This window comes from Electrophorus electricus, chromosome 7, assembly GCF_041902795.1.
Source record: "Electrophorus electricus isolate QZ-2024a chromosome 7, ASM4190279v1, whole genome shotgun sequence".
NCBI lineage: Eukaryota > Metazoa > Chordata > Actinopteri > Gymnotiformes > Gymnotidae > Electrophorus > Electrophorus electricus.
In genome coordinates, this window is record NC_137503.1 from 3,574,526 (window position 1) to 3,600,000 (window position 25,475).

A 25,475-nucleotide genomic window follows, 5' to 3' on the forward strand; every position below is an offset into this window, starting at 1 on the left:
GAAAAAAAATAAATAAATCAGATCTGTGTGACATTTAAGACAAAAAAAAGTTGGATTTGAGTCACTTCAGGATGGTCATGTAATAGTAACCAAACTGCTCTTCTGTCTTCTCAACTTCCTCGCTCCGGATGCAAACTCCATTTCACTTTTTCAGTGCTGGCTCTTAGAAAAGTAGGACATGAGCCCTTTGTGTATGTAACAGCACCAAATTTCTTCACCCCCCACCTTCATGTCGTCCTTGGTGTAACTGACTAATGCAGGGAGTCCTCCTCGCCAAATCTGCAAACAAAAAATCCTTCTCAGAGACTCTGCAGTGACCACACACACACTCCTCAGAACCCCTGCAACGTGCAGCAACACTTAGTTAGTACACCTCAGATTAGTACACCCACAGTTTTCTGACCTTTACCGAGAGGTGTTCTCAGTTGATGGCTGTATTGGAATGCCCTTAAAGTTAACGCCATCACGCAAATGTAATCCCCGAGGACACCAGCAAAAGCAAGTATGCAAGTGTGAAAAACACACAAGGCATCTGATGGAACAGATTTCAGATGCGTATACTTAGCAGCCACATTTTGGAATACATGAGTGGTGGTGTTTTGTTTTTTGTTTTTTTTGCTGTTTAAGACCCAAGAAAAGAAGCAGATCTCAGAAGTTGAACATGGCCGTTTCACTAAATGAATTTGTTTCTCCGTGTAATGATGGCGGTAAACGCTTCTCCGCTCCTAATCGGTTAGCTCTGTGATCTCGGGGAGGGTTGGGTGATGGGTGCTCACGAACGCCGAAGCCCCAAATCGGCGGTAGCGTGGCCGGCCCCAGCCCTGCTTCCCTGCTCAGCGTTGCTCTCAAATCCACAACCCCCCCCCCCTTTGAAATGAAGGCTTTGCCCTGGGAACTGATAGTGGGATTGAGTGCGTGCGTTTGCCATTGATCTGGTAAGACTATAAGTGCAAGCAGAACAAATCCCCGTAATGATTGCCTGCAGAGGTGGAGCGGCAGCGCGCGCCATCTAGCACGTCTGCTCGGAGCGCCGCTCGCACAAATTAGCTCTCTGCCGAGAAGAACTTCTCCCAGACCTCCACTCTAAACTAGTTCATTAAACTAAATCCACTTTGATCTCCGTCGCCTGGTTTTTAGTGGCCAGTTAGAAGCTCTTCAGATAGGGATGTTTAGAGTGATGGAGGCTTCTCCGCAGTCAGGTAAGTTGTTAACACACACACACACACTCACTCACACACTCACAGACGGCTGTGTAAGCGGAGGCACAGATGGCTTGGAGTCCTAGTGGGAATGCGAGCTGCTATTTGCTGATTGTGCAGCATGGAACAGGTGGCCTGAGTATAACTGCTGTTCCAGCTGTGATCTTTCTCATCACGTCTTTTGCTGTGATCTTTCGCTTTATTCATTCCGTTCTGTTTCCGCACGCAGGAACAATTACTTTGCGCTAATCCCAGCTGGGCTTGACGATGCAAACGCCCTCTGCCTTTCTCTTATCTCACGTCAGGGCCGTGTTCTCAGCAAAGACTCTGTGAGATCTTTTGGTGTGTGGAGCCTCGTCACACACCTGCTGACAAATACACTCCCTGTTTATAACAGGTCCCTGGGGTGGTTTGTGCATGCTGCCACCACACAGTCCCAGGACAGACCCAATCCATCCGTGTTCTGTTGCAGCCAGCTACCCTGCTAATCTGCTTTGCGATCTTTCAGCTCTCTAGTCCAGAGAATCACCAGATATCTACCCTGCATGTGCAGGGTCTTTCATTCCTGGGTGTGATGCCACCTAGTTCTGTAGACCTTGGGAGCCTCTCTTTCCATTCTGAGGCATGGGTTAGGAGCACCAACCTCTGCACTCCAGCAATTAGTCACCAGTCCAGATCGTCTCTTGATCCCTTGATTCCTAATTTTGAATTTCCTCATTATCTCTCTCTCTCTCTCTCTCTCCCTCTCTCGCGCTGTTTCTTTTTCCCCCACTCTGTTTGGTTCTAAAGATGGCCCGACCCATGGTATCTCCCAGGGCCACCAGCATTTTTAACAGCGATCAGGGTAATTCACAGAGTGCCTCTTTAAGTGGATTAGAAGGGGACGCTGTTGTGTACTTGGCCAGGTTCCTTTATTTGCTGGGTCGAGCAGTGCAAACCTGGGCTTCAGAGGCTCAGGGTTGGTTTTTCTGAGAAGCAGGCTTTCTTGCCAAGTCCCACTCACTCAGAGGCGCGTGAGAAGTCTCCAGGTACCCATTCACCAGAAGAACTCTGACCCAACTAAAAGGAATCCTCTCCCACACTCTGTCACCGTCTGTCCCTCTGTGCCATTTTCTTAGACTTTCACCGAGTCTCTCCTTCTCTTTTTCGCAGTTTTTGAGAAACACGTCTCATGTTCATATTCACAGAGGTGAACTTGCAGGTTTAAAAAAAAAAAAGCAATAAAAATGCACACACGCAAGTAAAGAACTATACACCATGTTGTCCCCTGATTGCTGATGGGGGTTTGTTTCATACATTTTTCGGTGCAACTTTGTTTTGGGGCCATCTGGGTTGTTTCTTCCGGAAGCTACCGTATATGACTGAAGATGTGTACTGTTTCACTATGAGGAGGTATTAGTTTTTGTTCTGGCCTTTCTGTTTCTGATCAGTACTGCGAAGTTTGCATTTATGCTCTTTTGGGAGACCTCACTCTAGTAGTCAGCTGTTAATCATTGGAAAGTCAAACAGCAAAGTGACTTTAAAACACTTCAAATCATTAAGAAGATCTTAATATGCAACATTTTTTCAGAATCACCGGTTTAGTTCAGAACGCCTTTCTTGTGCTGCATATTCTCTCATGCGTGCTAAAGCACTCTGCAGTTGTGTGTAGAGTTCAAGGAGACATGATTGAAGACTCCATTCACAGTTAAGAAAAGCTTTTTGGTCATTGCATTCCCTTGGATTCTGCACGGATGCATGGATTCTCACGCCACCAGTCTGGGTTTATGTATGGGGGAAGGGGGGGGTGGTGTGGTGTGACGAGAACGCGTCAGGTCAGAGCCAAGGCAGAACCCGCCCTTCTGTACACAGGAAGCTAGGCAGCGTAATTAATTCATCATGCCGTGTATCACCACGGGGGGCGCTCACCTCATTAACGTTGAACCTGCCTCCATTAGTGGGACGAGGCCGAAGGTTTCCTGCGCACATCTTTCCCCGCGCCTCGTTCCCGGGACTGGCGATGCGTTTCCGTCGAGCGTGGCTGTGGAGTTTTTCAGAGTACGTTCGCTCCTTCGCTCTCCTGAAAGAGAGAGCGAGTTCGTTCCGATACGCGAAGGAAGATGAATTGTAGCGGTTGAAAATCTGATGTGCTGGGTGAGCCCACACTGTCTGCCATTAGCGCTGCTACATGCGATCGTTATCGGTTAGATAATACGGAAAGCGGAGGAGGTGCTTCATGATTGATGGGCAGACTGAGAGGTAGTTCAGAGTCTGTTCCACCTGAGGGGCATTGCCTCCTGACTCACACCTACTCCAAACTGCTGAGCAGAGGCTGTACATCTCGATTTTAACTCAGTAAATCAGGATTTAACCATTTTCCTTCTTAATAGTTCCAGCCAAAAGCCATGGCGTGTGCTCACCACGATGTACCGCCAAGACGGACTCGCTAAAATGCCTCGGGAGGTTTAGTCAGTGTATGCTGAACCTGTGAACTAATCTAGTTTAGTAGTCTGAGCACTTTCTCTGTCCAAATGTCGGTCACGCCACAGGAAGAGACTAGTTTAGCCGAGGTTCAGAAGAACATAACCTTTGCACAGCAGCAAAGTGTTACTGCAGTAACACTACTGGTGTTAACTTTACACAGCATAATCACTGCTGTAACAGCACTGGTGTTAACTTTACACTGTACGATCTTTGCAGTGACAGTACTGGTGTTAACTTTACACTGTATCATGACATGATGCTCATGCTAGAGGCTACATGGCTGCCTAAAAGGGTCAAATAAATGTTACAATCTTATATCAGTCACTAATTGGATAATGATCTCACGCATGGCCACAACAAGCACTGCAAAATAACACATCAACATTGAAGAAGCACACGTGTTTAAGACATTCTGAGTATTGGAGAGCCAAGACGGCCCCAAGTGTGACGATAAGACACCCTGCACAGATTTAGAGCTACACGGATTACTGCGGGCGAATGGCCAGGGTTTTGCTTTAAGCCTTCACAACATCACCGACCTTCAGTCATTTACGAATTAAAGACCACGAAAGTGACTAAAGGGTTGAACTTTTGCGGTAATCCACTTGGAGAGTCATGGAGGCCCCGTTTGCTAAAAGCGGCTTCTTTTTTGCATTCAGCATTCAAGCTGATGTCAGGAAGGGTTTAGTTATGCGGATCTAGATTTGATGCATCTGAGTAAGTGGGAGTCAGATGAATAATTGAGTCCTTGCAACGAAACACCATGCATTATCCATATACTGCAGTCTACTAAATAAAAATAACAGTATAAAGCTTTATTGGAAGTTTTATTTTTGAATGTTCACATAAATGAAGTAAAGAAAGTCTACCTAAAGCATATTTAGCATTTTAATGTAAAGGTTGCACAACATCAGAAACTAAAATAACTGACTACACAAAGAGGAGAAATGACTGATGTATGGTTTTTCGTTGAAGGGCTCAGTTCATTCCCAAATGTGTTTGATCTTCTGGTTGATATGATCACCCAAACGTTTTAGGACATTTTAAAGCGCTAGTAAACGAGCTGTAGTGTAAAGGTCTAGTTCTAGTGTCATATACACGGACACTGTATGTAGTGTGTGTGTGTGTGTGTGTGTGTGTGTGTGTGTGTGTGTGTGTGTGTGTGTGTGTGTGTGTGTGTGTGTAGTGTGTGTGTGTGTGTGTGTGTATGTAGTGTGTGTGTGTGTGTGTGTGTGTGTGTGTGTGTGTGTATGTAGTGTGTGTGTGTGTGTGTGTGTGTGTATGTATGTAGTGTGTGTGTGTATGTATGTAGTGTGTGTGTGTGTGTATGTAGTGTGTGTGTGAATGTAGTGTGTGTGTGTGTATGTAGTGTGTGTGTGTGTGTGTGTGTGTATGTAGTGTGTGTGTGTGTGTGTGTGTGTATGTAGTGTGTGTGTGTGTGTGTGTGTGTGTGTATGTAGTGTGTGTGTGTGTGTGTGTGTGTGTATGTATGTAGTGTGTGTGTGTGTGTGTGTGTGTGTGTGTGTGTGTATGTAGTGTGTGTGTGTGTGTGTGTGTGTGTATGTATGTAGTGTGTGTGTGTATGTATGTAGTGTGTGTGTGTATGTATGTAGTGTGTGTGTGTGTATGTAGTGTGTGTGTGAATGTAGTGTGTGTGTGTATGTAGTGTGTGTGTGTGTATGTAGGTGTGTGTGTATGTAGTGTGTGTGTGTGTATGTAGGTGTGTGAGAGTGTGTGTGTGTGTGTATGTAGTGTGTGTGTGTGTGTGTATGTAGTGTGTGTGTGTGTGTGTGTATGTAGTGTGTGTGTGTATGTAGGTGTGTGTGTGTGAGAGTGTGTGTGTGAGAGTGTGTGTGTGTGTATGTAGTGTGTGTGTGTATGTAGGTGTGTGTGTGTGTGTGTGTGTGTGTGTGCCTTCCCCTGTTATACACTGTTGTCCATAAGGTTCTTGTATTTGTACTGTACTGATCTATATTAATGGCTAACTAACCGGACATGGTAGTGATGGACAAACAGCAGAAGAAGGAACGTCAGGAACAAGAAACACGCAAAGCTTGAGAAATACTGAGAGCAGAGGGAACAGCAGGAGATGTGAAGTAATCGGAGCACTAGGGGATGTGACCGAACTGGCAGAGTGGCTCCAGCAAATGCCAGGAACATATGTTTATATATCTGAGGAAGATTCCAGGTGATTAAAGAAGTAAAGCTTCTGAAGCACTTTGCTTGCGCAACTGCCGAAGGACCTCTGTCCGAAACCTTGAGTACTTCACTATTGTTTTCAATATCTCTACATTAGTTACTACTGCATTTACTCACCTGGAATCATAACTGTTTAACTAAAAACATCTTTGATCTTTCTGACGAGCATCGTTTCTTCGGGTAAGCTCAGCGTTTCCGAGGCAGCGGCCTGAACTGCTTGGCCCGCAGAAGAGTCCAGGCACCCAAGGTGTGTGTGTGTGTGTGTGTGTGTGTGTGTGTGTATGTGAGAGTGAGTGAAGCAACAGCTCTTGGGTTTCCTGGATCCATTTCACACTGCATATTAAGCACAACAAATGAAATGAAACATTCAAAGGAGAGTTTATTCTTTCATTTTCTCCCGTGTCCGTTACGTAGTGGCTATGTATTCAGAGAGGCATGGCAGATTTTTTCAGTCTCATCATAGAAAGAATGAATAAAAACTCCTTTAATTTCGAAGGAGTGATACTTGAGACCTGCAAATTTCACACAGTTGTTTAGCGGCAAGCTCTATTCACAGAGGAAGTTTAGCCGATGGTATCGTGCGTGCGCGTGTGTGTGTGTGTGTGTGTGTGTGTGTCTGTATGTAGTTGTATGTAGTTGTGTGTGTGTGTGTGTGTGTGTGTGTGTGTGTGTGTGTGTGTGTACGTGCTTCATGCCTGTTTCAGGGGCCCATCGTGGCTCATGGAGCTCACGTAACAGTGAGGTGGGAGTGTGAGCACAAAGAGAAACTCCTCTTCCTCCTGTCCACACCCAGAGCTCAGGTCCAGACGCAGCGGGCATCTCCTGGCTCAGCCAGACTGAGCCTCTCGTCGTCACCGCCAGACTTGGCCTGGTTCAAGCCGGCTATTGGTACAGTGATTGGGCTACTCGCGATGAAAGTGTTTTGATTAGACTAATGACGTGCTCTGGCAACACTCTCAGCAGCTATTATCCATTGAGCTGTTTACCAGTCAGCTCCTTCACCCCCTATTACAGAGTAACGGAGAGAAAACACTTAGGGCATCCCTGCCGTGGTCAGACACTCCTATTTCCAGATTGATTCATAGCAATCGATTTTTATAGATGGTCTTTATCCATCCCTGGGGTCTCCTGTAGCTCATCTGGTAGACCAGGTAGGGCAATGTACTAATAACACCAAGGCCATGTGTTCAGTTCTCAGGGAGTGCATGTACCGTCATCCTGATATGTATTTAAGTCGCTTTGGATAAGGGTATCTGCCAAATGCTGTAAATGTAGTTATAATAGAAGTCACATTTCTATGCATACTAGACTTTGCAGTTCTGTTTTGACCCATGGAAAATTGGTGCATTGAGGTGAATATAACCTCTGTGAAGTTGATCCATCTAGAAATAAATTCTGTCAAGAGTTTGTGCTGTTTGTGGTGATTTATGCCATGAAAACGAATGCTTTTGCTAGTTTTGGTGTAATATGTCATAATGTAATTTTTTTCAGTACAAGTCTATGGCCACAACTGACATACATTAAACCGCATTCAGACAAGCCAAAAAGCAAACCGAATTAGAGGACTTTGTGCTGATTTGTGCTGTACATGAATGGTTTGGACCTGTCTGATTGCTGACATATAGCACAATCGATTCACCGTTAGTTTACGTAATTCACTTAAATTGACACGTCACTTCATAAGAGCTTAAAAACGAAACCGTGCCAAACAATATTATTTATGACTCGGACCAGTGCAAACGCTGCACAAATGATGGGGTGCCAACTGGAAATGACAAATCTAGATACAACATAAGGTGTCCTTGTGTAGTTTTGTAGCCTTAGAAATGTTTGTGTTGTCTTCCTTTCCAGTTTCTGACCTCTGGCCTGCCATTGGCTGGAGGCACACGGGTCTGTGCCAAGTTCAGCGCCACCACCACAGCTCTTTACTGTCTCAAATGGGTAAACTTTGTACCAAAAAGAGCCAATTTCTTTCTTTTTTTTTCTTTTTTTTTTACCTTGCGCTTTCTGCCTCAGGTACCCAATCCACGCCTCCGCTATCTCAAGCCTTCTTTAAAAAAAAGTCCTTAAATCCCTTTATCTATATTGACTGAAGTGGATTTAATGGATGATTCAGGGATAGGATCCGAGATTCGCTCGCCAATCTGTTTCACCTTCTCGGTGTATTTCAAGGAATGTGTAAGTGTCCGTACACGTAAACAGAATGGCAGAATATGTAATGAGGTCAGTTTTGGCTTTTGTGCGTGACTACCTCTCTGACAAAGCGTTCATATGGCTGGATTAAAACCAAAAAAGGTTTTCAGTGGGGTTGTAACTCGGTGGAAATACATTTGAGTTTAGCCTACTGCTTTGGGCTCCTTCTTTACGCATCAAGTTGCTTTTTCAAAATGTACAAACAAAAGCATATTGATCTCCATTTTGCAATGCAGGCTGCCATTTATATATATATATATATATATAATCACATGTTATGCTGCTCTCTCTCATTTGGTGTGATATCACTGCAAATTCATTTTAAATAATACAAGCAAGAGATGTCATTAGATTTCTCACTAACGAAGTCATGAGAAAAGCTTCAGATGTGAAACCCAACACTAGCCCAACCTTAATGATCCACAACCTCTTGAATGGAGTCATTTGTAGATGCTGTTTGGTGTAGAATACTGTCTTTATGGAGAACTACGATATGCCAAATCTAAATGATTTGAAAAAGTTTTCTGACAAATGTATCTATGGGTTAATACATTGGTGACATTATTAATATATCATATTTCATATTTATTTTTTATGTTTCATATTTGTATAGCACATTTGCATGTTAATGTGCTTTACAATTACAAGTATATAAAATACATTATTTAAGTAGAAATATATATATATATATAAAATGAAGCGAGAAATGGTAAAATAAAGTGCTTGAGAAATAGTGTGAGCTCAGTTGTGGTCAATAGAGAATAAAATTTGTTTTTAATATGGATCTGAATTTACATTAAAGGATACTCTAGTTCTTATGGAAGTTGAAATTGTGCGTAGCATAAAAGCTAAACGCTACTCCTCCATGTTTGGGTGACATTCTGGGCTCTCCTAACCTAACATGGATTTAAAGGGGCTGCTGCATTTACTCCTACCAGAACTGTTTTCTGGCCTCGCCATTCAGTGATTTGTAAACTAGTTGCAGAACTTTAAAAGTCTGTTGTATTTGCTATGCAGAGGGCAGGGTTGTGATTTTAGAGCTGGACTAATGTGCCGTGTTATCTTTGTCCTGGATAAAGTCTGGAAGCAGCACACAATCCACAATCTTAAACTGTAGCTGCTGAATGTCTCCAGGAGGAGGCCAGATAGGATTCTGCTACAGGACCGAGCCCCGCTGAATTTAAGAGGACGCACGAGGATTCAAGGATTGGAGTGAGCATGGATGAAATAAAAACGTTGCTTTCAGCTGCTTTCAAAGTCGGTGCGCGTAATTAGTACTTTCCCTGACTTCTTCTTTTGGAAGTCGGGAAAATGGCTAATGCATTACCAAAGCAGCTGTCACATGCATGGCGAATGCATGCAATGAGGAAGGTGTGGTGTGGACCGTTTTGGGATTTTTGACCACGGACTACAAATAATATTTCACTTTGACCTTATGAATGCAGCTCAGACGGACTTGGTTGTTGTGTCGTAATCACAGTTATCACACTGATTTACTATACGGCAGGCCGTTGAAATATTCTTCAAAATTGCATGTTTCCAATCCCACGTTATAAATCAAGTGGAAAGTCAGGGAGTGAAACAGACTTCATTGTGTGGCCAGACACTCGCATTTTTGTGCATGTGTTTGGGTTCGCCACAGTGAGACTTCTTTGCGTTATAAATGGTGTGTGTGTGTGTGTGTGTGTGTGTGTGTGTGTGTGTGTGTGTATTCTCTCTTCCTTTCTCTATCACCACAACTATGCTGGGTGTTGAAGAGCCCTCCTGCAATCAGTTTGAACTGTGTAGTCACTCTTTTATACACACACACTGTCGCCGTCTCACATCCTCCTTATCTCCAGAGAGCAAATTTCTGATTGTCAATTGGTGTTGACTTAAAAAACAAAAAAAAACAAAAAACACTTTAAAATGGAGAAAGCCAACAGGGGCCACTCTGTGACTTGGAGCAGATTAATGCGGTGAATCAGACGCGCTGAGGAGAGGCCTGCAGATACCCTCTCCCGCCTGCTCTTTGCCCTTTAACGTTGACAGTAATTTCAGAAATTAACACGGCAGACTAAAAGATCAAGGAAGCCGGCTCTCCTTTTCTCTTCTGCTCACTGCCGGTTTGCCCAGGTTGAGGTCCAAATTATCCTCCTTTAAGATAAAGCCCCCTCAGTCTTTCATGGCGATAAGCCTCAATCGGAAGGCGATGGTGATGAATGGCGCCTATGAGGATGCGCCCGTGACCTCACTCGCTGGATTTGTAGTCTCCTGCAGTCTCCGGCAGTCACATAAGTTCTGAAACACGCTTGCGACGAGATCGGTTGCCTTTGCTTTCTCGATTATGCTGACGTGATCCACAGGAAAGCAAGGCTCCTGACGTGGCGGTGCGCACTCCTGCAGAACGCAGCCTCCGGCGGAGCCAGTGACACCAACGCTGGAAATAAAAAAAAAGAAAAAAGATGTTTTTAAATCCCCAAAACAAACAACATTATCTGCTTCAGTCCCTTTGTGGAATTAGCTCTCACTGTGTTTACTACGCATACAATGCTCCAAAGTAGTGCACACCAGTCACATTAGGTCAAAATCATTTACATTTGCTTATTTACACGTAGTTCACAAATGCGCAGTGTTTTGTATGTGTTTGTATGTCTGCGTGTGAGGTGATGTCCTGCATACTCGAACAAAGAGAATGCGGTGGGACCCAGATTGGGGCCAAAGAGGGGTTATGGTGGTTTATGATGCATTTGTTTGTTTTTTTAAGTCTCCAAGTCCTGGATACCCTGCTGGATCATTTTATTACTTGTTTCTCATGGTTTTTTTTCCCTACATAATAGTCCAGTTACTAGCTGGGCAGCAGTTTGCTTTTGCCATTACTGAGCTTGGTAGGCAAAAATCAAAACAACAACAACAACAACAACAACAACAACAACAACAACAACCCCCCCCCCCCAAGCACCAAGAAGCATGGTAACCATGGTAATAGAAGAAACCATGCTTGAAAAGGTGTTCGTAACTGTTGCTGCAAACTGATTTACATGTAAACATATTTATTTAAAACCTGGGGTCATTTACATCAGGTGGTCCTTAAAAACATATGGTGAGTCAGACGTGGACACACTGGCTTTATGAAGAGATTTTTATCTGGTCAGAACCAAGCGAAAGGTTGCCATGTCATTGGCTAAACATGAGCTGGCAGGTGGCGGGCCGATGGGAATTTGAGAATGCTTTCACGACCCCTGGCGCGCGGTTGCGGGGCCCCTAGCTGCACGGCCGCGTGGTCATTCTGATTCTGTGGCTTTTTTCTCCACCTTTCTCGCTTTCTTCACAAGGTTCCGGGTGGGTTTTTTTTTTTCCCCGTGTCTCACGTAGCCCTTCTCGTGGATTATATGCCCTGGTACTGAAGGTCAGACGAGGGCTTGTCATATTTCCCTTAAATTGTGGTTTTGTGAAGTAAACCGTGGCGTTTTGCACCCGTGCCCATCGGGCTAAACGTGAGGCAGCTAACGGTCCAGGTGATGCTGGCTGGAGTTCTGATGAGACACTGGCCTTCAGCGCAACACGGGTCCTGTGGGTGCCGCTGGCCTGCATTTAAGCAATGTCTCCCCCTTCGGAGGGATCTTTCAACTGGTCGTTGACCTTATCTTCTGGATCTATCACTTGTTTGTTGCTGTTTTTGCTTATGGGCAGGGGGCCCCTTTGGAATCTGGGAAGGTGAACAGCCGAACAGCGAAGTCACGCCAGACTGACAGCTGTCAATTATTAACAGCCGGCTCATCCGTGAGTGAGCTGCACTCTGGAGGAGCTGCACCACTGTGGAGATCAGACGCCTCGTATTATGCAAGCTGTCCGACTCCATTTGATTCCTTTGCCTGTGTCAACATGGGGCTGTCAGTAACTATTAAACTTCTCTTTCCATATTTACAGTTCTCTGCTGTCAGAGTCACAGGGGAACTGAACTGGAGAGTCCCAAAAAAACAGCAAGTAAAGACAGATAAGAAAACCTCCTGACAAGCTGTGAAAACTTCAAGTTTTAGGGTTTGATAAACATGTTCTATTACCAAGGGAGAGGAATGCGTATCTTGTGACAGGCTGCGGAGATGGTGCTGTGGGCCCGTTTAGAGGTCTCACCCCCCCCCCCCCCCCCCAAAAAAAAAAGAAATCAACACCGGGGAGCATTCTGCTTGATACTCTTCCACAGAAACCATCGAACGTCTACGTGGCACCAAGGCGCTCGGCAAGCGATATGCTAAATGCGGCCAGCACGCGCTACCTCCGTCTCGATTTGCACGGCGAGCACGTTTCCAGGAAGGGGCGCGGATCACGCCTCGCTCGGGCCGCGTCCTTTTAATCCCGTTTCGCAATGCCTCCTCGAACACTCGGCTGATTTGGAAAGCAAATGAGCGATGGCCTTGTCATCTGATTGGCATGGGTGCCGCTGGACTTCCCTATTAGCCTAATTAGGTCTTTGTGGATGCGGGGGGGTGTGCTTTGGGGAGGTCCGGTGAGGAGTGACCGACCTTCAGCACCCCCTGATCCTCCACCCTGCTCAGGAAAGCCGCACGGGCTGAGAAACCAACAGCACACCACGCATTAAATGTTGTCTGATAAGCAATCGACTGTTGGTAGCCTGAATACTGCATGCGTCCGTTATCAGAGGGGAGTGTTGATCACATCTTCAACCGTAGGCAGGCAGCCAACGGGCCTCGCGCGGCAGATATTGTCATCAGACAGTTTGTGGCCGTTATCTGTGATCCAGAATGGACTGCCAGATGAATTGATTCAATAGGCAAATACCCACTAGACAAAGAGGCAGAGGATTTCCACAGATAATTATCAGCTGGCAGTATGGCTGGGGCACTGCTGTTGGTGTGGGGCAATACCGTTGGTGTGCTGGGGCACTAATGTCGAAGTGGGGCACTAATGTTGGCGTGCTGAGGCACCATCGTCGGTGTGCTGAGACACTGTCCTTGGTGTCCATTTCCATCAAAAACCCACCCAGCATGTCATGTCTCATCACCTCTACTTAATGGCTTGTTAAGTTTAGCCGTTTTGCATGTGGGCATGAGTTTTTTTTTCTGTCTCTCTCTGTGTGTGTGTGTGCGCGCGCGCGTTCTGATCTAGAGTAGGTTTAGCGATCGGAGACAAACTGAAGCATTGATAGAATAAGTCTAAGACTGCTATCCGAATAAAGCGAAGGCACAGTGTAGTGCGTCACTAAGTTTGTCGACCTGGTTTTTAACATGCGTTAATTGCTGGTGGTTCGAGAAAGTGGTTTTCCCCACTAAGTCTTACAGCTGTCTTTCACTCCCTCTCTGTGGGACTGCCTGATTAGATAAAGGTCAGACAAACTTGATGAAATATTAATGACTCCCACAGTGCCAGTGTTGACTTCTGCAAATCCACACGCTTTGTTTGTGAAAAATCTGCACAAGGCTACCTACATATTGCAAAAGAATCATTAAAGTGGGAATTTTAGGCTCCTGGTCAATGACATGTTGTGTAGTCTAAAATTAAGCATTCCAGCTCAGAGTTACGCACAGTCTTTCTGTGCTCATATTATTTGAACTCTAAACCAAGTCGAGCAGCAGCAGCTGTGGGTGTCTGTGGTCTCTCTTCACTTTTGCGGTCTTGATTCAGGGCTTCGTCTCTGCTGCGGCGGCGATTTCACTGAATGGTCTGGAAGAGCTCCAGAAGGGTCATTAGCTTTTATTAATGTGTCAGCGCCAGGCTTGGTGTCTGCCTTGCGGTGCCCTCCCACCAAGCGTGCTCAGAACGTTCTGGGATCCATAAAGATCACCCGTTCACTCGCGCTGTAAGTGCGAATGTTTCCTAACAGTGGGTGGAGCACATCTGTGGAGAGGAGGAGATGAGCAGCTTGTGTGTGTGTGTGTGTGTGTGTGTGTGTGTGTGTGTGTGTGTGTGTGTGTGTGTGTGAGACATTGTCCATCCAGCTAGAGACAAAGAAGCAGGGCTAATACTTGTAGGAGGAGACCACTGCTCTGTGAACAGACAGGAATCTATTTCATCTGTATGGCTGAGACACCTCCATCCTGCATCACACATCACATAGCATAACGATGCTAAAGTGGCCCCGCCCTCCAACCACCTGGCTGGCCCTGCCCCCTGTCCACCTTGCTGAGTAGTCCAGAGAGCTGCTGGCGCTTCTGCTGCTACAGTGCTACCTCATTTCTTTCCTCAAGGCCGTGCAGACGTGACATTTGTCTTTTTAGTGTCCATTGTACATGGTTCAGTTTGGTTTGGATTAAGCTTAGTCTTGGAAGTGATTGCGGTGAAATGGTTAACTGCTGTTGGAGATTGTTTGTAGTGAAAGTTTAGCTTTCATCTGGGTCTGGGAAACTGGCCCTTAATGGTTCTATATTTAGATGTGACCAGACATGAGTTTACCTGGGGAAGTGCTCCGTGCCCTCTTTTCTGATTGGACGCCTTTTAACAATTTTAATTCAGTCTACTTGATTTTAACCACAAGATGTTTTTATAAACTAACTCCCTACGCACGGTTTAGAGAGGATGTCTGTTGCAGACCACCTGTTCTGCATGTCCATTGGAAGTTTTCTGTCTGCCGCCCCCGGAGACTTCGGGTTGGAGTTGTTTTGTTAAAAGGTAAATTGCAGTTTTATCTGGGCCATTGTTGATTTGGCCATGTCTGTTGGAATGTCGAAAGACAGGAACAGACAGAAACGCTGTTCACAGATTGGATGGACCAGGTCACTGACCACGTTGCTACCATAGCAACTGTCCTTTTATGTTTGTTGTTCTTCTCTTCAAGGGTCATTTTTACTTGTTTTACTTGTTGTTTGTCTAGCGTGTGTAACTTTGTGGAAGGCTTACATAACTTATTGTAGCAGATTAACAAATAAGCAAAATCACTTTCCTACCGTGGTGATTTTTTCTGAAGGGTGCATTATATCCTAGGATGGTGACTTTAATTCTTTTCCAGAATAAAACCAAATCAACTGTTGTCAAGAATAACACTGTATCAGTCTTTGGTTACAGTCAGTTCATTAGTGATTTATGCAATTGCTGTTTTGGCAAAATCAGACTCATTTGATCAAACCTGAATGTGAAAACATATTTGAATGACATCTTCAATAAGGTCGAACAAAATACCCAACACAGCAACGCGCATTCCTTGGAAAAAAAACGCAGCTCGGCCTCAGTTAGCAAGTAATGGTAGAAAACAAATAACAGAAAGGAAATTGAAAGAAAGAAACAAGCCCTTCCACAGTTATGTGGATGTGGCACGTTACAGTGCTTGCGTGTGTCCCTCCCTTGGTCTGCCTACCATATCCGTTGTCATGGTGGCCCAGGACAGCAAGCGTGTCTGGCAGGACCTGCAGCTGGGAGAGACCACCGGGAGCGCAGCGCTCAGAGTGCTGTCTGCCGTGTTGCTTCCACACATTTGTAGGTTTACGCGATGTAGCTTCTGCCACTTGACTCCTGCCGTAAGGGGGCTGGAGCGTGCTCTCTGCTGAATAACACATTCAGTACATAATTCTCCAAGAGAAGGGTGAGAGCAAGTTAATTTACTGACCAATTATCCCTAATAAAGCAGACAGATGTAATTGATAATTAAGTAAAATTGCCGTAATTACACGGCTCCCCCGTGCTCGGCTGGCCTTTGTGGTTTGGCGTCTCGCATGCCGGCGGGGAGAAGTGGAGACCCCCACTTGATGAAATGCAAGAGGAAAAGTCATGTCTCCACATACATTAGCATTAGATGAGGAGCTGAGGAAGTGTAAACCACCAATCTAGAAGATTTCATTCTTGATCAAAGCTCACACTGGACCTTTTCTCTGCAGTCAGTTTAGGAACTGATTTTATTGTAGACAAACTGACAGCTCCCTCAGTTTCCCTTAGTCATGCTAAGAAGCTCCTCAGACATGTACTGCAATGCTCTGACTCACATGCATAAAAGCGTTTGGCTTAAGCAAGGCCATGTGCTTTAAAGAGCGTGTAGTAATACTGTGCGAGTCCCTTGAAACAGGTTTGTGGCAGGCTGCCAGCCTGCACTGCTTCTACAAACAGAGAAACCGGCTGCCAGAGCTACTGTCTTTTTGGTTACACTCAGATTAAGTCTCCCAGTCAGACTCTGCAGGTTAATATGTCGGAGCCAAACACGTAGGGTGCCCGGTCCAGAATTTGTGGTAATCGTTTCAGATGCAGGCCTTGGATTTGCTGTTAAAATCCGTGTGCCCTGGTTGCTCTGGGACAAGCCAGGGAATATGGATGTTTGCCAAACCCCAAGCATGCAACTTAAGGATACGCCCCCCAACCACCCAACTAACGGACCCGCCCCTCGGGTCAATGGCGCCGTGCTATCTTTAAGCCTGTGAAGTCTGTGCAGACGGGCCCCGACACGTCCAGGGACCTCTTTCCTCATTGATGCTTGAGTTCAAGGTGAGTCGATGTCTCCCCCCCCACTCTGGGAGGTCCACTGAGGATGGGGGACCAGCAGCGTGGAGTGCGTGTGGCTTGTCTGTAATTTCAGATGATTGACCATGTGCTAGAGGGGCATCTGTGCTGGAGGCCATTCATAAAGCCCGTTCCTCAGAAGGGGACACTCACCGAGAAGCTGCGCTCAGCTTTTCCGTTTGACGTTTCACAATAATTTCTGAACGATCCCAGGTGGCTGGGTCGCCAAACTGTGCTTTACAGAAGGGAACAAAAGCTTGCAATCAGCTATTAATACAGGTGCACGGCACACGGGTTCAAAGTGGACTAAATTGTTCCTGCATACTGGTTTGTACCGTATACCTAAGAATAACTTTTTCTCCAGACCATGACAGCTGGTTTTATTTCTTTTGATGTCCGAAGGTTTCATGCTGCCATCGTTAGTATATAGGCCTACTTGAGGTTAACTGGGGTGAAGGCAAAGGGCCCATTTTTACAGGTTTATTACTTTTTTTTTTAAATAACATGTATATATATTCTCTCTGATTTACAGTTTTATAGGCCAGGGCAGATGTGAGCCTTTCTGGTTATGTCCGAAATGGCACCTGTTGTTCACGAGGCAAAACGTCAACCGATTTGGTTGTTTGCACTTGGTTGCATTGGAGAGAGAGAGAGAGAGAGAGAGAGAGAGAGAGAGAGAGAGAGAGAGAGGGAGAGGGAGGGAGGGAGGGGGTGCTGGGGGCGGAGCTTGGCAGGGTCCCGCATTTCCCAGGGTGTTTGACGTGTTGTTTACTTGTCACTCGAACCTTCGGCTCAAGGCAGGGCATTCGACAGCAGCCACAGCACATGCCCCGCAGCGTCCCGAGGTGACACCACCCCGCGGGACTCAACAAATTGTCACAGGCCGACGGGATGGCTTTCGCTACCGCGGCCCCAGCAGGCCGGAGGAATCTCTCCTCCGGCTGTGTGTCTGCCAGTGCTTACCTCATCCTCTGGCCTTGTCGAGAGAAAAACACATAACAAACGTGTAGTGCAAATGGCGCCTTTTCACGTATTACTCTGGATGTAGAGTGTAGTATTCTCAGTCTCTTGACTTCTGTAGTGTGATCTTCAGTGGAGCAGCACTGACAGTATGTACAAATCTCCATTGTAATTATTTATATCCCCTTCTCCTTCTTTGGACATTAGTTGGCAAGTGGAGTGTAAAAACAAATCCCTGGCTTTGAACTGTAATGTTTCCTGCGCTTGGAAGCACCAGTAAGTTGATCTTAAGCCATGATTTGGAGCATAATTTAAAACAGCACTGGAGTTTGGCTGCTTCTGGTTTAGACCATTAAGTAGACCAATAATTGCTGTAAGAATACAGTAATTTGAATCAGTCCAAATAAAGAAACTAATAGCCAAATTAATTATCTTAACACAGATGTAGTGCATTTCCTTTTTTTTTATGAAGCTTGTTTTAATGCAGTTAGTGGAGCAGTTCGGCTTGACCCATTAAGGAATCCAATAAAACGTGTCGCAGTAGTCGAAGCAAAGAAGGACGTGGGGAGAAGCTGATGTAAACAGGTGCCGTACACATGCGCCAGGAGTGTGTGCACCAGTGACCCCTGTGTGTGGCTTTAAACGGCAGAGAGAGAGAGAGAGAGTGAAGGAGAGAGAGAGAGAGAGAGAGAGAGAGAGAGAAGGAGAGAGAGAGAGAGAGAGAGAGAGAGAGAGAGAAGGAGAGAGAGAGAGAGAGAGAGAGAGAAGGAGAGAGAGAGAGAGAGAGAGAAGGAGAGAGAGAGAGAGAGAGAGAGAGAGAGAGAGAGAGAAGGAGAACGGGTGTGAGGGAACTCGACGCTCGAGACAAAGAGGAGGTGGGTACATTCTCTCAGTATGTGAGTGCAGCACAATGGGAGGGGGGAGGGGAGCAGATATTAAAAGATGATTGTGCGTGGGCTGTCTGGGCTCCCCTCCAGAGGGAGAAGGGAAGCCTGCATCAATCAGCCGGGGATAAAACAGCCGCCAAGCGGCACGGCAGCATCAACAACAACAAAACATGATAAGGGGAGAAAAAAAACAAACCAAAAACTGCTTCCACAAGAAAGAAACACCAGCAATAAAAAAGGAAAGAGAGGAAAAAGAAATACAAGATGAAGTAGAAAGTTTTCTTTCTCCTCCCACCATTTCAACATTTTAACACAGTGGGGATGGTGAAATCACAGCTGTTTGTGACCTCTCAGCAGAAGGTTCTCCCTCTCTCTCTCTCTCGCTCTCTCTCTCTTTTTCTGATTAATTACTTCTTAAGTGTTGCTTATTTGTGTCTAGGCCGTTTTTGAACTTCCAATCGAACTCTAATCGTTTGCTCTCGGGCCCTATCGCGGCGGCTCCTCGCACACGTGTGCAGAGGCGTGCGTTCGGTCGCGGCGTGTGTGCCGCGGAGCAGAACTGGATCTGCCTGGATCTCCATGTACTCACCTAGCTGGCGATTCATGACTCACCCCCACTCCTCAGGACTGCTGACATCACACGTTAGTCCGTCCGTCCACCGAACTTGGTCTCGAATTGGTTGCGTTCCTTCGTTTATGCGTGGATTAAAAACTCTTAAGGTGGTTGTTATAGTTACCCATTTCTGAGATCACACAGGCGACGTGTCCTATTTTGGGTTTTGTCCTGGCTCTGTGTGTGCTGTACAAATTATTCTAAACATTCCCTGTTTTGATTTTCATAGCCCTCTCTTGACTTATCGGTGCCATTACCTTTGCATAACTGTTCAGTTTCAAAATGCAAAGCATGCAAATCACATACAACTCTCTAAGCCTCTTGGTGTAACCACAGTCTTCAGAACTGTCTCACTGAAATTCACCCAGGGCTTGGCGTTTGAGGGTTGCTGTTGGACCACTGGTCACCTTTGGCTGCAATGTGGCCCTTGGGCATCATATTCCCTTCGTACCAGCCTATAGTTACATCGGACGTGCATCACGGGCCGTCTGGGTCGCACCGAGTCCTGTGGGCCTGTGTGGAGACTGGTCTGATAGTTCTGCCCTCGGCTCTTTACTACAGGCCCAGTTAACTTGGACTCACATGTGCTTCTGAATAGTTATGCAGCACCCTGCTGGCAGCACACACAGTCTCCTGGAAAACATACAACCATCCACAACCGCACACGTACACCCACACACACACACACACACACACACACACAGACAGCTTGCCAGGGGGATATCTAATTCCAAATGGCACCAAGCTCAGTAATTTTCCACCTTTGCACCTTGTCCCTGTGCAGTGTGTGTAATGGTGCGCGTAAGGCTTTCATAGACTTTAATATATTGCCTGATGGGGGAACATGTCGTCTCTGCATCACGACTCTTTCTTTTTCGTGTTTCTGCGGCAGCATCCTCCTGAATGAGAGCCAAGCCGTGACTGTGCGACCATCGCGTCTCTGGCAGATGGTGGCAGGACTGTTACCCCTCGTTAAACCCGCGGTGTACAACGGCTTGACCCTCCCTCAAGTCTTTCCCACATTCACCCTTGGCTGTTGACAGGTTAGCGATTTTTAATAACCCGTAAGATAGGCACGACGGATTGTTGACACCTGTCACTAACCCCAGGCGGGTGACATTTCCGGAGAGTTCAGTGTGCGAGGGGTCCGCAGACGGGCCCGTGGCCGCGGCAACCCGCAGGGTTTGCCCGGGCTCGTTCCGCAGGCCACCGCTATGTGAGTCACAGTGCCCATTCCAGTATGGGATCACATATCCAATTATAGGTTCACAAATAGTTTATCCGATGCCTTGGCACTGCCGGCAGGATTCGAGGAAAGATTAACACAGCCTATTGTTGTGAAGGCTGTTCCAGTGGCCAGGAACTTGATCTTTCTGGAGCGTTCATCCCGTGAACTGGTTGAAGGTGACACTATGACCAGCCAGGCAGGCAGAGAGAAACATTAACATGAGGGTCAGGTAGTTCTCTAATCTGGAATTTCTGAAGTGGCCTGGAGGAATTGGATTATTATTATTTTTTTTTTTACACATCTGAAATTCAGTCTGGCGCGCTAAAGCAAAGTGCTTCTGCCATCCTGTGCTGCCCTTCCTAAAAGAATAAAGTGTTCTTGGGCCTCCTGTGTTCTTGGGTTCTTGGGCCTCCTGTTCCTTTATCAATAACATCGTGTTTCTTCTTTTCCGTTTTCTGCTGTGTAGCACCATGTGGAGTGGCCAGAATGATGGAGACCAGCATGGTCACGTGACTGCCAGAATGGAGACCAGTTTTCCCATGGGCACTGCTAGCATCTCCGTGTCACAGCAGCAGATCCCTAAGAAGTTTGCCCCTGTGGTGGCCCCCAAACCCAAGTTCAACCCCTACAAACAGCCAGGGGATCCCATTCATGAGGGCACAGGTAAGAGCACATTATACAGGACCCCCCCCCTCCCAAAAAAATACCCCCAAAAAAGAATATCTGAAATAAATGAAGTTAAATTCAGTAGACAGGCCATCACCGTAGCTTCTCTGTTTGTTTGTCTTTTGTCTACTTACAAATCTTTGCTGGCCTGGTTGAACACATCCAAACCTAATTTTTCCTTACATGTGTGGTGACCAAACTGGACAGGGTCTAAGCGGGGTCAAAGGTTTGTCAGATGCTCAGCTTGCGTTGCCATGTCAACGCCAGGGGCTCACTCTGGATTCCGAGCTCTTACTTTAATGTAAACATGGTGGTTTAGTGTAGCTTCCAAAATGCTATTGGTCGGGGTTGACAGAGTGTGTCCGGGCCAGGCGATGCCCACGTTCTCGGAGGGAACTTTTAGGGTGCACATTCCGTCCGAGTGGCATGGCATCAGTTTCGCGCTGTCGGCCTGATAGTTCAGCCTGGTACCAAGAATACACCACCCTGTCACTACCATGTCCTGCCCTGCCTCTCGCCCTTGAGTCCTGCACTCTCACTACTCTCTTAGAGATGAACAGAAGCGTATAAACAACGTTTTTAAAACGCATGTGTTAAAGAAGGAGTTTTGAATAAAAGTAACAGAGAAATATAGCACGCAGTGCACCAGAGGTTTTCTTTTTAGGTTTCTTTGTAGAAAAGCTGGCTAGATTTATTTTTTGGGGCATTTTCAATGATTAATGGTAAATTTGTAGCCTAACCTTTAATCTGCTTGCAGAGAGGGAAGAAGGTATTTCTGAATCTATCATGGGAAATATGAGATAAGAAGGGCTCATGGTTGAACTACCTTTCTCATACACCTAAGCAACACACGGGTCCGCGACTATCTGAGGTTTCATCGACGGACGAACCCTCAGTCTTTTGAAAAAAGACTGCCAACCTGGTCCTTAGCCATTTGTGTTAGTGTGTCGGTTATTCTGTGGCCTAGAGACATGCAGAGTAAATGTGGGATCGTCCCTACGACACTGGGACAACATATTCGAAAGATGTGGACCGTTTACACGTCTTTACCTGGTCCACTAACTTGCTGGGTAGTGCATATGTATGGTAATATATACTCATGAAATTACAAATGATGTCAGATTGTAACCACTTAAAATTATAAAATAGTTTTAAATCAGAACTTTAAATCAGAACGGCATTTAAAATTTTGAACATCAGGATGAAAAAAAGGCAGCTCAGTGAAAGTATAAAAAAGTAATTGGACTGTATTCAACATCGTATGCTTTTCCCAAAGGTATAATAAGGTGAATGAATGAATATTTGATCAACAAGCCTTCATCAGCAATTACAGCGTTTTGCATAAGCTAGCATCACGTTTCTACCATTACTTTCACTTTTGTGAAATTGTTCTCCATCCTGCCAGGTGATTTTTCTATGGCTCGTTGCCAAACCCTGGCCAGCCTTTTTTATTTAACATTTGCCTCAGTGTCTTCCACCCCAGGGGTTTCTCTGTCTTTCGATAGATTTGCCTTGTTCTTGGGATCATTGTCCTGGTGATTTTCCCGCTCCGGTTCGAAGTCTTCCGCAGGCGGAAAGCTCTTTTCTGATGTTACTTGCTGGTCTTTTCCTACACCCGTTTCTCCATTAGGAGCTGAGAAGCAACCCCATAGCTTGACCCAGCTCATCCAGGCAAAGCTCCGTTTGAAGTTTTTTGCTGGGCTAGGGCTTGGAATTGTCCAAACTGGGACTTTGTGACTGCCTGCCCAGAAATGGTCCACTGACGCACCTTACTGAACTGTACAGTCTCCGTGATATTTCACTACCACCCCTGCCTCATGCCTCTTCTCTGCACGTTGTTTTGGTCCCTCTAACTGATCTGTGCTTTTCAGTAAACACACTGGAACGTATAATGAATGACTGGCCACGATGCAACACTAAAACCAAGTCGGTCTTTAGTACATATGCTGAATTACTCGGTCCCGTTTGCATAACTTGATTCTTGATGCATTTTCAGAATGTTCCGTGCAAAGTCAATCAAGCTGTTTTGTCACCCTATATAAAATGGCTCACGGGTGGTCCTGGATTCGTGTCTAGGCATGGCATAAGTAAGGTGGAGGAAGGTAATTAAGGAGAAACCATCGCAGTATAGGAGTCTGTCAGTTGGGTCGACCTTCCAGTATACCTCACCCCTTGTAACTACGATGTAGCAACTTTAGCAAAGATCAACCTCTGATTCCGTTACTGCTGTCCAAGAGATGAACAGCTTTTCATCAGCTTGCACTTTGGTCATTTGTTCATTTCTATTTTAAAGGGAATTTGTTTCCGCAATAACAGAACTCTTTTCTTTCGCTAATTGGCTGATAGAAGCTCTGTCAGATGTAGCCATGTTTCCATGGTTACTGTGAAGGCTTCCCGGACCCCTAAAAAGCTTACTGATTAGAAATATGACTTAAACTTTATCTTTGCAATGAAAATTGTATTAATTAAGCTGCTCTATTTTGGTACATTTCGCAGTGTTATAAGATGGAGTGAAAGGTTTGAAGGGGTTTCTATTCTCTCGCTCTTTTAGACGCGCGTTGCTTTGATCGCAGAAGCGTTGAGAGAGGCGAGACGGAGTCTCTGTTGGAGCCGTAGAGTGGGGAAGGCGGAGGGGTGAATTTGAGCCTGACCCGGCGTGGAGCAGGGGAAGGGAAAGGCGTCCCGGGAAACCTGCCGCCCCGCGGTCTTCCCGTCCCTGGCCGTTCTGGCTCCTCTGGACAAACGCTGACAACATGCGGCTTCAGCCCTGTTAGGGCTCTGAACAGTGTCTGTTTGGTTTGCGTGCTACTGTGGAAAAAGCAAATTTAGCAGTGCCTGATCAGATCACGCATCTAAATCAAATGAGATTCATGCATGTGCGCGTTTGGCATGTTGCTCGTTTATGACTCTCATTGTAGCTGGGTTCCATGCAATTCATTATTACTTACAAAATCCAACTAGTGCAGCCATCATAGGAGTGTGTAGGAAGCCACCTCACCTCAGCAGTCAAATATAAGTATCGTATGGAAACTATTTTGTTGAGTGTCTTTGAGTGTGCACACTTGTGTTTTTCCCTTAATAAGAATGTACAGTTGTCTCAGCAGTAGCCTGTGTGTGTGTGTGTGTGTGTGTGTGTGTGTGTGTGTGTGTGTGTGTGTGTGTGTATTTCCTTGGAGAATAGATGGGATCTATATAATTTCTTGAGGCATAACAACTAATAATAATAATAATAATAATAATAATAATAATAATAATAATAGTACTACGTTGTAATCTTTGTCATATCATAGAATAAGGTAATTACAAAGCTCAGCATAGCTTCCTTCTGTCATTATGAGATTCTTAGGTTCAGTATTGTTCAATATTGATGACGGTAGAAACTGCAGATCACTAATGTGTGAGTGTAAGCATGGTCAGGGAGGCTGAGGTGTGCTTTGCACCCCTGACGTGTGACTAGACACTTAGGTGTGTTCTGACAGCTGGGAAAAGTTGAGCTGAACATACAAGAAGGAGAATCCTTTGTCTGCGCCCTGAGAAGACGTGAACATGCTGAGAATCTGCTGAACTGCGACACTTTTCCCTTCCTCTCCTCCTTTTCTCTCTTATTTTTCTTTATTTATTTTTTCTTTTTGTTAAGCTTAGAGTAGGCCTATTCTTTTGGACATGAAATGAATTTGCCCCTTTTGACTCATAAGAGCAGAAAAGGCTCCAATATTTTACAATAATCTTTAACAATCTTCCCAGCATTCACTAGCACTGTATTTTCTCCATTATTCCGGAGCAGGTGAAGGGTCAGAGGTGGCCGCCGTACACCGTAGAGGGGAACGCGGGTGCCGATGAGTTTGACTCACGTTTGAACTCCGATAACCTCGTCACTTCCTCCTTCGGCTCGATGTTGACACTAACGCGCACCAACCTGCCATTCTAGTAGTATGACACGTTCTGTGCTTCTCTGAACTCCTTGCTGTCCTTGACTCTGCCGAGACCATGGCGATAGGTGCACGTGTTAACACAGTTGTGTAGAGAATTAAGGATTAAGGATTAACGGGACAAAAAAATTTATCTTGCTTAAAACAGCGGAGTTCACCCGATTTCAAATTTCACTATACAGTTGCACAGACTCCTTGCTGATCTAACAGCAAATGCGGTGCGTGTCTGCATTCTATTGAATCGACTTCACCCAATGTAGTTTCTCACAGGATAATAGATATTGCGAGAGCTGAGAAACATGTCTCAGTAGTCTTGTTGCGTGCAACTAAGTAACTATTTCCTTTCCCTTGCGCTGACATATTACATTTTAGCTCGTGCGTTGGCTTTGTCTCCCCTGGACAAAATGCGTTTAGGTTGGGGATTTTACAAAAATTTGTGCAAAAGTTGTCATGCGTGTTGAAACAGCTCCAGGATCCTGTAGTAACAACCTCACTTATGACAAAAATTATGAACAGCTCAGGGAAGCATTTTATTCTCTTTGCCAGTTAATTATTCATTAATTCATTCATTAAATGAAGATATTGTGAGTAATAACAGTATTAGGTGATCCATCTTCGTGTTTGGAGAATTTGGAGAACACTATTGGGAACTGCCGTTTGCCATTTCTTTGACACGCAGATATTATATCTCAATTTGTATGTATCTTAGTTAGCTTGGTG

General features: G+C 45.5%; 1 protein-coding gene and 1 long non-coding RNA gene across 16 annotated transcripts in view; one reads left to right on the plus strand and one right to left on the minus strand.

The window, feature by feature from the left end:
• lpp (LIM domain containing preferred translocation partner in lipoma) overlaps positions 1-25,475 on the plus strand; it is a 123,768-nt gene that overhangs the window by 20,074 nt on the left and 78,219 nt on the right. For 7 of the 13 annotated variants that reach the window (XM_027007729.3, XM_035524539.2, XM_035524546.2 and 4 more), the window contains one exon: positions 20,627-20,823. In XM_027007729.3, coding sequence (XP_026863530.3) covers positions 20,631-20,823 — 193 coding nt within the window. In that variant the 5' untranslated portion in view covers positions 20,627-20,630. Of the gene's footprint in view, positions 1-16,328; positions 16,458-19,824; positions 19,976-20,626; positions 20,824-25,475 lie in introns of those variants that run through there. The other 6 variants (XM_035524541.2, XM_035524545.2, XM_035524544.2 and 3 more) reach the window with 3 other exon arrangements.
• LOC145658699 (uncharacterized) lies at positions 5,765-19,810 on the minus strand. 3 transcript variants are annotated; one of them, XR_014124462.1, is made up of 3 exons: positions 18,909-19,810; positions 15,343-15,525; positions 5,765-10,473 (listed from the first exon to the last, which is right to left on the minus strand). It is a non-coding gene; the product is annotated as an uncharacterized LOC145658699 (long non-coding RNA). The 3 variants fall into 3 exon arrangements; XR_014124461.1 differs by having other exon boundaries at positions 15,343-15,528; XR_014124463.1 differs by lacking the exon at positions 15,343-15,525.